Genomic DNA, 12,894 nt, shown 5'->3' with positions numbered 1-12,894 from the left:
CGTTGTGAGGGTTTCAAAGCACGAGCGTTAAACAAAATTTGCCCCCGAGTGAAACACAAAATTTTTCACCACACCACCCCTAAGGGGTCTAAAATCGTCAAAAATCGATGACGTAATTTATGGACAGCCCCTAAGCAAATATTAAATATAAAATATCAAACAAAATCAAATCCAAATGAATGTCATTAAATATTTATCATCCAAACTCATCATTTAAAAGTCAATTCTACCAGCAAACATAAGAAAACAACTCAAAATTTGCATTTGTTTACTTCGCCTCCCATGTGGATAAAATGCAACTTTGCTATCAGTTTTTGAAGTGCAAACTAAGCCTTTCTGACCTGGTGTGGTGAAAATAACTATTGTCTCTGGTGTCTACTATGTGTCTGTCTGTTACGTTTTCACGGCTAAACTACAGAATTAACATATGATGAAATTTCTTGTGAAGTATTCATCTTGCCCCAATGGTTCTCTTACCCCATCTAACCTTATAATGATGCAACTAAATCCAATCGATCAGCTATCGCTATCGCACGAGTAACCAGATAAAACCGGTATTTTTCCGACACTTGACAGCTGATGTAGATAAACCATTCAATTGATAAAAAAATCCTTTTTGGTACAAGCTTTTGTCGCTGACTGTACTTTTCTTTCCACAGGCAACTAATACTTCATCTGGACAATTCTAAAAACCCCCAACACAAAGGTTTCGTTGTTTTATCACAGAGTTCATATGGCCACCTCCTGTCTCCACCATCAGATCAGCTCGATGGTACTTAGGTAAGTACCTAATATTGCATTGTCACCCGATTGAAGTAAATATGTTATGCAATTTTGCAGTTTCATTGGAAGTTGGGTACGGATACGGAACTCTAAAAACCAAAAGCAAACTGATCTCTTTTCATTGGTCCCAAGTGTACTTAAGGCAAACTATCGGCACTACTTTGAAAAAAATAAACGCGTATCTTGTTTTGTCAATCAAAAGAAAAATGTGGTATCTATGTATGGGGTGCATTGCATACAGAGGATACAGAGTTACTGCCTTTCAACTTTGAGTAGCAGCACAAAATAAATAATAGTACTAGGTACAGAAGACTCACTCTCTAACAAAACGCGTCTGTTACGATCAGGACAGACATGGCCGCTAGGTGGCGACAGCGCCACGCGCGGCTTATGGCTAGCCACCAAAATTGGTGTGGAACGGATGTACTTGTAGCTACCTGTTGCAAAGCGACGAAATCGCGGAGTGAGCCACGCCTGGTAGCAGTGGGAGATACGAGATTTTTTCAAAGTAGTGCACTACCTATGTAACTTGTTTATAACACGCTTAAGTCTTGTTTCCCGAAGACAATGGATGATTAAATTAATGGCGTACATTTATTCCGACACGGTGATTTCTTTAGCAACAAAATTATGTAGGGAGACCGAGGTGAGTTGTGACAGAGGAGAGTTGTGACATTGTCGATTTTTTGGAATCTAATAACTGTTAGCGAGCTCGCGACAGTGCGCGTTTGTTAGCTCACAACTTGAACTAACAAACGCGCGCTATTGCGACCTAGTTTTTAGTTAATAGAGTTAAAAAAATCGACAATGTCACAACTCTCCTCTGTCACAACTCACCTCGGTCTCCCCTAAGCTAGGGTAACATTCCATTTCTGACCGCAGCTGCACCACTAGTACGAAACGTGTCGGTGTTATTGTCAATTTCCATTGTAAAATGAATGGTAGTGTTGCTATGCTGTCGTTGGAAATGGACTGTCACCTTAAATCTTGTATGTGCATGCAGCCTCGTGATACGGGGTGAGACGCGCGTGCGCGATGCGCCATCTTTTTGTTGTTGCTCATCCTGTTTTTTTATAATTTTACATTTTTGATGAATATATTATATCTGCTAAGTCATAGACCACAAAGAACTCATGACTTGAATATATTTACTGTTAAGTCATAAACCACAAAGAACTCAAAATATGTAGATCCGTATCGCATTTACCTTGAGTACCTACCTACTGTCAAGAGCAACTGAAGCAAGTCACTTAATATGAATTAATCCGGACAAGTGCGAGACTCGCCCACCGAGGATTCCGCACTTTTTAGTATTTGTTGTTACTCGTATAGCGGTTCTGTTGCCGCTTTTCTGTTAATACATAAATGGCGCCTTTTAAAAGTTATATACATGTAGGTATACAATACCTACATGTATATACAGTTCTCTACAATTTCGCTAGTGCAGAGTGGAGGTCGACGGGATTTCCCAATAAGAATCTTTAGCGAATTTCCATTTCGCATGCTATTTCATGGCATCACTTTACTTTTCTAGCCGTAAAGCGAATGTTGCGAATAAATATTTTGACAAACGATTTATTGGCAAATTTTATTTGAGTAAAATGTGATGTGATATGTGAGCCTTTGAAAAATTTTCTTTGCCCATACATAAGTAAACCCATTAGGTACCTTATATTATATGTCTACTTTGTTAGGTACCTATTTAATTAAAACCATTCTTTGGATTCATAAGCAAATGAGGTAATTACTGTAATTAATTTTCCTATGATCCCATTGTTCACATTACAATTATGTATACAGGGCAAGTGTGACACATCAGACACATGGTTTATTTCCAATGATTAGCTCATGTCATCCGGTGATAGGGATATGTTTAGGTAACTTTATTATATTTAGTTTCGGTAACGGCAGGTTTCGGCAAAAAAAACATGTTTCGGCTAAAGGTTCGGTTTCGGCCAAAAAAACCCCGCAGTGTAAGCGTGCTGGGCCCATAACCTATTGAAACACAATTTGTTTTGAAATTCACGGGTCTATTAATCCCGGTCTTTTGATAGGCTTGTGTGGGGATATAGATCCGACACGTAGAGGCCCCTTGGAGGGCTCTTACTGTCATGTACAGTGGTGGGCAAACTTTCTTTATGGAGGGCTAGAAAGCTTAAGATTTTTAAGTGTGGGGCCAGAATTGTAGATAACATTTATTTTGATTTGCGATAATAGTGGGCCAATGTCATATACTAATTATTTCATAGGACCGGCGGCGGGCCGGATAAAATCCATTCGCGGGCCGGAGATGGCCCGCGGGCCGTACTTCGCCCACCACTGGTCATGTAGAACGCCTGCTGGGGCCCGTTCACAGGCGCAACAATAAACACCCATGAACTGGTCGCTAGTGCTTCTGTTTAATTATTATTATAAATACAGTTGATACACATTGGTTGTATCAAAATTTATAATCACCTTCCGAATTCTCTGAAAAACTTAGAAAATCACAAATTATTCAATAACAAGTTAAAAATCTTCCTTATTAATAAGTGCTTTTATAGTGTAAAAGATTACTTTAATGAAAAATATGATTAAAACGATCTCATAATATGTAACGAAAATTGTTAAGCCAGTAGTTTTAAGTTAACTCTATTCTAGGTATAAAGATGTTGCTGTGTCCTTACTGGGCGTCACTTAAACTAACCCAATAATATGTACCACCTTTATATATGGTTTGTGATATGCAATAAATGATTCTATTCTATTCTATTCTATTCTATTCACATTAGCCTCTCTTCCGTTCGTCAAGTAAGAAGGAGTCAATAATGTCATGCAAAACCCAGTTAATGCACATAGCTTCTCACGTTGAGTAGTTTTTACAAAACATTACGGTCATGCTTGTGATTACTTCTTATATTAACACCTTAACACCAACACGCTTATCGTCGATATCACACCAATCGTTTACAGAGAGAGTTAAAATTTTAGTTTTTAAATTTAACTAGCGAACTTATCAAATTATACACCTAAACCTCCCTCAAGAATCTCAAGAACTCTATTGACGGATGAAAACCGCAAGAAAATGCGTTCAGTAGTTCTGTTTTTGAGTTTATAACGAACATACAAACACTGCTTGGAGGAGATTTCGAGAGGCGTATGCCCAACAGTGGGCGCATACTCGCTGAGGAAGAAGAACAAACACACGGGCAGCGGGCTCGACAGAAAAAAATCACGAAAACATGTCAACGATTTCCTACAGATGTAGTGCATTAATTGTTTTCCATCGTATCTCGGAAACGTTTGCATTTGTCTTGCAAATTCAGTCAACGTCAGTACTTTTTGTACCGAGACTAACTGAAATAACGAGACACGTTCGTACGTTTCCGTGAAAATACGATGGAAAATAATTATGAACTAAATCGTACTTTATAAATCTATCTTGAAACGAGCAATTCTTGTTTATTAACATGTATATTCGATGTAAAATTTGCTATATGGGGGTTTTCAGGGACGAAAAATCGATCAAGCTAGGTCTTATCTCTGAGAAAACGCGCATTTTTGAGATTTTATATGTTTTCCAAGCAAAGCTCGGTCTCCCAGATATTTAACATTAACAGCATAAAAATACAACAATACACAATTTTTTGTTTTAAAACAATTCAAGCCGAATCATCACATGCCTTTTGTTTCACTATAACACTATACCGTATAATTAACACAATGAATATTTATAGCACACAACACACAAAAATAACAAACTTTTTTAAAAAGTAAAACGCGCGGTAAACTTTTTAAAAATGGCCGACGAGTGGCCGCGGCGGCGTCTGGCTATGGACTGGTTACTTCACTGTTAACTGTTTATCAGTTGTGTTGTAGAAAAAAATACAGCAACAGATGGAAAACTCATACATTGTAATAGGGGGAAATCATTTATTTACAAACAATATATATACAGTGGTACAACTAAACGAAATTAATAACTAGCTTAAATCTAAAATAGGCCCCTGAGGCATTGTACCAAGGATGCTGGCGGCATTTCCCCGCTGTATCGCAATACTGCCGGCCTAGCCAAGGTTACAATCGCTATCGCTTCGACAACGAAAAGCATTATGTCTCTCTATCACTCTTCCATATTAGCGCGACAGTGACAGTTGCGTTTCGATCGCTACGGAGCGTAAGCGATTGACATCTTGGCTACGCGGCCTGATACGTTGTGCGAGGTAGCCGCCAGCCCTTCGGTCACCAGTTACGTCAACCAGACGCTTCGCGATTTCTGCGAACAACTTAATTAAATAATGAAGTGAAGTTTCGAATAAGTAAGTATAGGACGTCAATACAGAAAGAGAAAACGTTTTTCCACTCCTAAATATATTCCATTCTCCATAATTTGTAGGATAGCAAAGGATAAAAACCCAATTACTAAGACTTCACTGTCCGTCTTTCCGTCTGTCTGTCACCAGGCTGTATCTCTGAACCGCGATAGCTAGGCAGTTGATATTTTCACAGATTATGTATTTCTGTTGCAGCTATAACAACACATTAAAAAGTACGGAACCCTCGGTAGGCGAGCCCGACTCACACTTGTCCAGTTTTTTAGTATGTTATTGACACAATGAAAAACTAGGTTCATAAATTTTCCTTTTTTTCGACATTTGCAATACAAAAAAAAATATTGTTTTTATTTTATTGTCTTTAAATATAGCGAAACCTATAGTAATATAATAGAATATATTATGCCGACGAAGCGATCGACATCAAATATAAAAAAATTCTACCGCTTTGCGCATTCCGGCCCGATTCGAACAATATTTATAAGATGTCACAGCGATACGATACTGATCTGTGAGTGCCATAAGTTGAAAAATTGTTACTTTTTACACTGACAGATCAGTATCGTATCGCTGCGGTACCTATGTTATAATCGACACGAGTTGCGAATTACCTTTTCGCACGTGTACTTATTGTATACGAGTACAACGCTGTACTGTACAAATGGCTCTTAAAATTTTCGACATATGGACATATTGAGCTAAGCATTGTTCGAATCGGGCCGAAAATTTAATTATTACCTATTCGTCCTATATGTTTTCGACTTTTTTAATAAAGGATACCTACTGCAATTGGTTTTGATATAATTACCAAATTTATTTTCCCTCTGACATGGACATTTTGGCGCCATTCGGTATAACTGTATAACCTTATACCTATAGCAAAGTGCTTATGTGAGGGCACCGACAGTACATACGCGTAATAATCATGCTGCTTGCGATTATTTAATTATTTAACCTCATGATTAAGTATAATTATATTAATTATCCTCACGCTTACTGTTACGGCGGAGTTTATTTAGTTAGGTAGGTATATAGGTACTTAATTAAAATAATGAGGTGTGTCCCTTGTACTTGGAGTATCTATTTATAATAGTATACTTACGATACAAGTACGAAAAGTAGAAAAAGTGCGAATTACCTTTCCGCACGTGTATTGTACAACGTTGTAGGTAAACTAGGTACAGCAGTACCTACATATGACCATTTAAATTTTTGACATATGCACGTATTGTGATAATTACCGCGCTAGGGCGGTAACGGTAAATTAAACACCATATCGCTAGCCCAATATTACAGAGTTCTATGTTTCACTTTTACTGAACTGAAATTTGAACATTGTCATAGTGACATTAAGTCGTATTTCAACCATCTTGAAAATGTAACATAGAACCCTGTAATATTGGGCCAGCGATATGTACGGTAAATAATAATAAGTATTATTTAATAACCTTAATTTGAAAAATAAATTCATTCGAATCCGACTGAAATTCGAGTCAAGAAATTGGTGTCAGAGGATAAAGTTATAAGACTAATGTCAAAACTGCTAGGATTAATTTTGACAGTTTGACCCTGGGGCCTAAGCCGCAATGACGTCAGGCCAAACTCGGAAGGTCGGCTGAAAATGACTGAAACCTTACAAATAGAGATTAATTAATCGGCCTTTTGTGACACCTTTAGGGATAAGTAGCTAATAACAATCTTGAGGCTAAAATCATGGGATACCTTGGGTCAACTCAAAACCTTTAGGCGACCTGTCTGGCCTAGCGGGTCGTGACCCTGCCTATGAAGCCGATGGTCCCGGGTTCAAATCCCAAAAAGGGCATTTATTCGTGTGATGAGTACGGATATTTGTTCCTGAGTCATGAATGTTTTTTTATGTATTTAAGTATTTAGTATACATTATTTACCTATATCGTTGTCTAAGAGGCTGTCCATAAATTACGTCATCTATTTTTGACCCCCCTCCCTAAAATCATCCAAAATTCATGCTTCGAATGACCCCGTTCCTCCTACATCATGCTATCATCATCCGGTGTCCAGACCCCCCCCCCCCCCTAATTTGGAATGACGTAATTTATGAATAGCCCCTAAGTACCTACTACCTACCTACAACAAAGTCGGACTTAGTCAATTTGTGCAATTATTAATGTTGAATGATTTCCTTCTAATATTTATTTATTTAAAACCTCAAAACGAGGTGGGTCAGTTCGTTGGTGTGCATATTCGCTTCGGCATAATACAGGGGGACATTGAAGTCGTGAACCGTAATATGTTTTTCTAATTCCATAAACAATTAGCTTTTTTTTGTCTATTACTATACTTTTATAAGTGGATTTAGGATATTACAACGGCTTATTATTTAAGATATTTAAATTAGTAAATTGAATCGCCTCTTTGAATCAGAACTGTCAATGACATCAATTTTCTCATTTGTCCCAGTTAGAAATAAAATTCACTTAATTTTTCATTTGAAATATCTTGCAAAGCTGTTTAAATGCCACATTGCCACTTGTTTAAACGGGCCTATCTTTACTTTGAAAAAGGTCCGATATTATAATCTCACCGTTCTGCGTCCAAGTTGGACACATCGGCATCGCAGCTGGACCCGGTGACGGTGACCAGCTTCAAGCCTCTCCAGCTGCTGGACACGGAGCTGGACAAGTCATCCGGCATGGCCTGCGAGATTACGTCAACTCTTAAGCAGGCTGACGAGCCTTCCAATTGGATGCCGTTACAATGGATTCTTCCAAATGGACGGCATCCTAATACTAAACGTACGTTTTTGACATTCACGGACCGATTTTGGATTGCAGCCACGCTATTTGGACTGTTGGAAGGCTCGTCAGTGGCCACCTTTAAGGATGACTCACCTTAGACCGGGCCGTATCCGGGCCGGAGCTTCCGGCGCTTACTTTTCTATGACATGACAGGTGATAACGTGATGATTTCCATAGAAAACGAAGCTCCGGAAGCTCCGGCCCGGCCACGGCCCGGTCTAACGTCAGTCATCCTTTAAGACGATAGACCGCTGCGATCTCGATTTACCTTAGTCAGAGGATATAATAACTGGAGTCGCTTTTAAGAGCTTACCCCTCTGCTGGAAAACTTGCACCATTTTGCAAACTTTTGTATGGACTGACATGGCTATTTGTTACGTACAAATCATGTAGAAATAGCAACACATTTGACGTCCCCTCCCCCGCAAAAATCGGCAGACTGTTTCGTACAGAAAATGACAGCCATGACGTCTCCAGTTACTAAATGCTCCAAGCCATTTACCTAATAATTCTTGTTTACTGCAAAATTGAGAACCGAAACGACACTTCTAACTGCACATTTTGAAAAAGACTCCAAAGAAAACTCATTTACTTTAGGTTTAGAAAGGGAAAATGCAAACTTGAACTTTGAATAAATACTAATAGTTATAGTTCGTTTTTAGGGTTCCGTACCCAAAGGGTAAAACGGGGCCCTATTACTAAGACTTCGCTGTCCGTCCGTCCGTCTGTCACCAGGCTGTCTCACGAACCGTGATAGCTAGACAGTTGAAATTTTCACAGATGATGTATTTGTGTTGCCGCTATAACAACAAATACTAAAAACAGAATAAAATAAACATTTAAATGGGGCTCCCATACAACAAAGGTGATTTTTGACCAAAGTTAAGCAATGTCGGGCGTGGTCAGTACTTGGATGTGTGACCGTTTATTTTTCATTTTTTTCCGTTTTTTTTGCATTATGGTACGGAACCCTTCGTGCGCGAGTCCGACTCTCACTTGCCCGGATTTTTAGCATTAGAAAGAACTTGGAAGAAGGTAAGCGATCTTGGCATGTCTTATACTTAATTAAAAATGCTTTTTAAAAATCAGTGACTATTACTTATGAAAGCAGAAAAATATAAATAATATTATTAGATACCTAATTGTTACATGTAACTTATTTTTAAAATGTGTTTTTCGATTAAAAGACACATCAAGATTGTTTACCTTATTACTAATGCTAAAAAAAACGAACTTATAGAGAGTGGAAAATGGGAATTGGATTTTTGTATGGAGAGGTGGTCTCGTGGTCTCTTTCCTCTCGACGCTGGTCTTCCGTTCAAGAACACATTCACACCACAAAAAGATTCAGATTCTATAACATTAATGCACTAACCTTCACTGATTATATTGATTAATTCAATCCTTTAATCACTATAACGATATTATACGTACAGACATACTACATTTAACATACAGGACACAATTAATGAAATAATTTGTCGTTATTGACATACTACCGTGTACCCTCTTTTAATGTCGACGATGAATGCCTGAAAGGTCTACCTTAATTTAATTAAGACATTTATATTACGTATAGGCAAGGAGAATAGAGTATAGGCATATAGGGATACACTACATACAAACATACACATTTTTACAATCAAATTGAGCAAGTCAGTGAATATTTAAGCTTATGCTTACACATAAAATATATTTAAGTTGTTGAGTTATTAAAATGAAAAGTAATAAAATCACGTTTTATAAATATTAATTAAAACGCCATCTTTTATGTTCTTTTTAGACTAAACTAAAGTAAAAATGGCTGTTATATTAGTTCGGCTTTTGACCACTAGATGGCACAATATATCTGAACCAAAGCAAAGTCACTTAATTCTTTTTGACTAAAGAGAATACAGTGTAATTCTCTTTGATTTTAACATATCGCAAGAAAAGCCTATAGTTTTTAGTTTTGCTATTCACCGCTAGATGGCTTGATGCACCTTTATTACAGCGCTATCGTGTCATGTTTTCAAACATGGCATATCGCAAGAAAAGCCTATAGTTTTTAGTTTTGCTATTCACCGCTAGATGGCTTGATGCACCTTTATTACAGCGCTATCGTGTCACATTTCAACAACTACAACTTTTTTATATATATATTTTACTTCCGCTATTCATCGGTAGATGGCCATGTTTTCAAAAAGTTTAGGTACGAGTCGTAGAGCGTGATGTTTCTATTAAAGGCTAGATGGCGTTTATAACAAAATTACTGAGAAGGAGGACAGAATTTTCCAGCTACTGTTTGTTTCTTGTTTCATTTCAGTAGCCTTCGATCTTTTGTTTTGGATGTACGAAAACACGTACATCGATTTCAATACTGTTTTCGCATGTGATTTCACATAAACATGCCTTAAAATGATTACATAAGTGAAATAAGTAGGAGAGTCGTGTCTTTAAGTTGTTGTTATTGTAAAATCGAGGTGTTCTTGATAAAGATTGTTAGAGTTATTGATTTGAAGATTTGTTTGTGGTTTTACCTTTATTTCGTTTGTTAATGATTATTTTGTGAATGGATAACATGTTATGAACAGTTTCTGTGATGTGCTCTATTTTTTTGTTATTGGCTCACTTTAAAGGTTGGTAATATTTAGCTTAGTGTAACAATTTTATTATTTAATTAATAGGCAAATATGTGTAATGTCACTGTTATGTTATTAACTTATTATACTTAAATTAAAAAGCAAATTAAAATATTTTTCTAATTTATTGAATGAATGTAGGTACTTTATAAGTAGGGTTGCCAGATCGAAAGGCGCTATTATCGGGAAAAAATATCAATTTTTCGGGATTTAGGGATTTAAGTCGGGAAAATAAAACATTCAAATTAAAGAATTGTATTAAATACAGCGATATTTTACATTATTGGCATTACATTATTGGTATTATTATGGGCTGCTCTGCCCATAGACGTTTTTATATGAAAATAGTATAAATTCTTTGAGATCTTGAACAACAAAAAAACGTAATAATCAACGCGGGTCGCTCGCTCGCTCGAGGACAGTTCGGAACATGAAATGAAGACGTGAAGCTGTTTTTCGGGACAGCTTTCACTTTGTCGGGAATCGGGAACACATGCTAAAAATCGGGAGAATCCCGCCAAATCCCGACCATCTGGCAACCCTATTTATAAGATAGGTACCTATTTAAAAAAGGAAAAATACCAATAATTTAGTATTTATTTCATTCATTTAACTTACGTAATCAAGTTTTGAACCAAACTTTTATGAAAAGTAAGTAGGTAGGTACCTACTTAGTTAGCTAGGTACTCAGAAGTGTATCAGCCAAGTTTTGCAGGTTTTCCGCTGAAATTTTTCTAATAGGTGTCAATCACGCGGCTAATCATTATTTTTGTACGATAAGATTTAGGACTAAATATTTTAATACCCTCGCTAATATTTGAATACTTACTATAATAATGGTAGTTTAAAATAAGTATTTCTCACTGTGTTTATAAGCCCAGCTTACAAATATAATATAAGTACATACTTACATTACATACCTACACATATATACCGTATAATAATCACTCATGCATATAGTGCCTTTGAAAGAAGATACCTTTGAAGCAAAAAATGCCTTTTAAAGAAGATACCTTTGAAGAAAGAGTAATGGGAATAAGATGAATTAAAATACAGAGTTGTAATTTCATTAAAACACATCCATTGCGTTTACATTAAGCCAATAACGTAGTCGTTAGTAGGTATCGTAGTATTCTAATTCTAACGTAGGTAGTTATGTAGATGTGCTTGATATGCGGTAATCGGATTATGTTGAAATTTAATTCAAATACCTACATCTACTTTAGGTACTACGTACTACTATTAATATGTACTAACTCTAACGACGTTTGTTTTTACGTAACCATGGCAACCTTCGATCATAGCAAAATCTATCCCTATTTTCTTTTATGCAAGGATTTCAATACTTTCACATCGACAGACAACAACCAAATCTCATTAAAGTGAAAATATAATATTAACAATAATATTATATTTAGTTTTCTACGTGCGTGAACATTATTAAGCTTACTATGGGACTGTATCGATTATGAAGATTATTATATTTATTAATATTGAATCAGTAGGTACAGTCAAGGAATTTAAATTCCGACCCATTTCGTACTTTGTCACAGTGACAATCAATATGAAAGCCGCTAGAGACCTCATACGGTTGTCACTGTGACAAAGTACGAAATGGGTCGGAATTTAAATTCCTTGACTGTACCTCAACGTTTCTGAACCATATTTACACAACTCGAAAAAGTGACAGTTAAGCGTAGTCAGACCGTAAAAGTCTGCAGCGATTTTGATAGCCCACGCAGTGCAAGTGTCATTTTAAACGTCAAACTTCTATGAAATTATGACGTATACATAACACTTAGACTGCGTGGGCTATCAAATCCGCTGCAGACTTTTATTGGTGCGACTATAGAAATATTCTTTTCATCACACTCGCTCAGTAAATGTGGAATTGCACGCAGGTTTAGCGGGAGTTATAGAAAAAGCGTTCTCCCTAGGGAGTTATGAAGTTTCTAGTGCCATAGTTAACAGTTTTTTGTCTTTATACTTAATTTTTGTATCGCAAGTGTGATGAAAAACATTGTGTGTAACTCGGGGCGTAATAATATTGCAAACTCGAGTCTATAAATCGCTCCGGCAAGCCGTCGCGATTTAACTTACTCTCGTTTGCAATATTCAACTTACGCCCCATGTTGCACAATGTACTATTACAGTACATATGGTGTTACTTTCCCGCACTAATGCGGGAATAAGCACTTTTCGTGTCTATGTCGAAAATATAAAGAGCAATATGCACTGTAAAATGTTGTACGATACACGTGCGAATAGGTAATTCGGAACTCGTGTCTGTGTCTGTGTTTTAATTTATGCGAATTTCCTACTTTCCGCACTTGTATTGTACCTAAATAACTATTTACCTAGGTATCTTTTACATAAGTTTAATAGTTTTTTTCTTTCCAG

At 36.8% G+C, this 12,894-nt stretch overlaps 1 protein-coding gene across 1 annotated transcript in view; it reads right to left on the bottom strand.

Moving 5' to 3' along the window:
• LOC134677918 (P protein) overlaps nucleotides 1-9,255 on the bottom strand; it is a 71,310-nt gene extending 62,055 nt beyond the window's left edge. The window contains exons 1-2 of the mRNA XM_063536364.1: nucleotides 9,249-9,255; nucleotides 7,660-7,772 (exon numbers count right to left, since the gene is read on the bottom strand). Of these exons, the coding sequence (XP_063392434.1) occupies nucleotides 7,660-7,769 (110 nt within the window). The 5' untranslated portion in view covers nucleotides 7,770-7,772; nucleotides 9,249-9,255. The remainder of the gene's footprint in view (nucleotides 1-7,659; nucleotides 7,773-9,248) is intronic.
• Between the last annotated feature and the right edge of the window lie 3,639 nt (nucleotides 9,256-12,894).

This window comes from Cydia fagiglandana, chromosome 27, assembly GCF_963556715.1.
Source record: "Cydia fagiglandana chromosome 27, ilCydFagi1.1, whole genome shotgun sequence".
NCBI lineage: Eukaryota > Metazoa > Arthropoda > Insecta > Lepidoptera > Tortricidae > Cydia > Cydia fagiglandana.
Note: the sequence above shows the minus strand (reverse complement) of the source record. Positions and strands in the feature narration are given on the sequence as shown.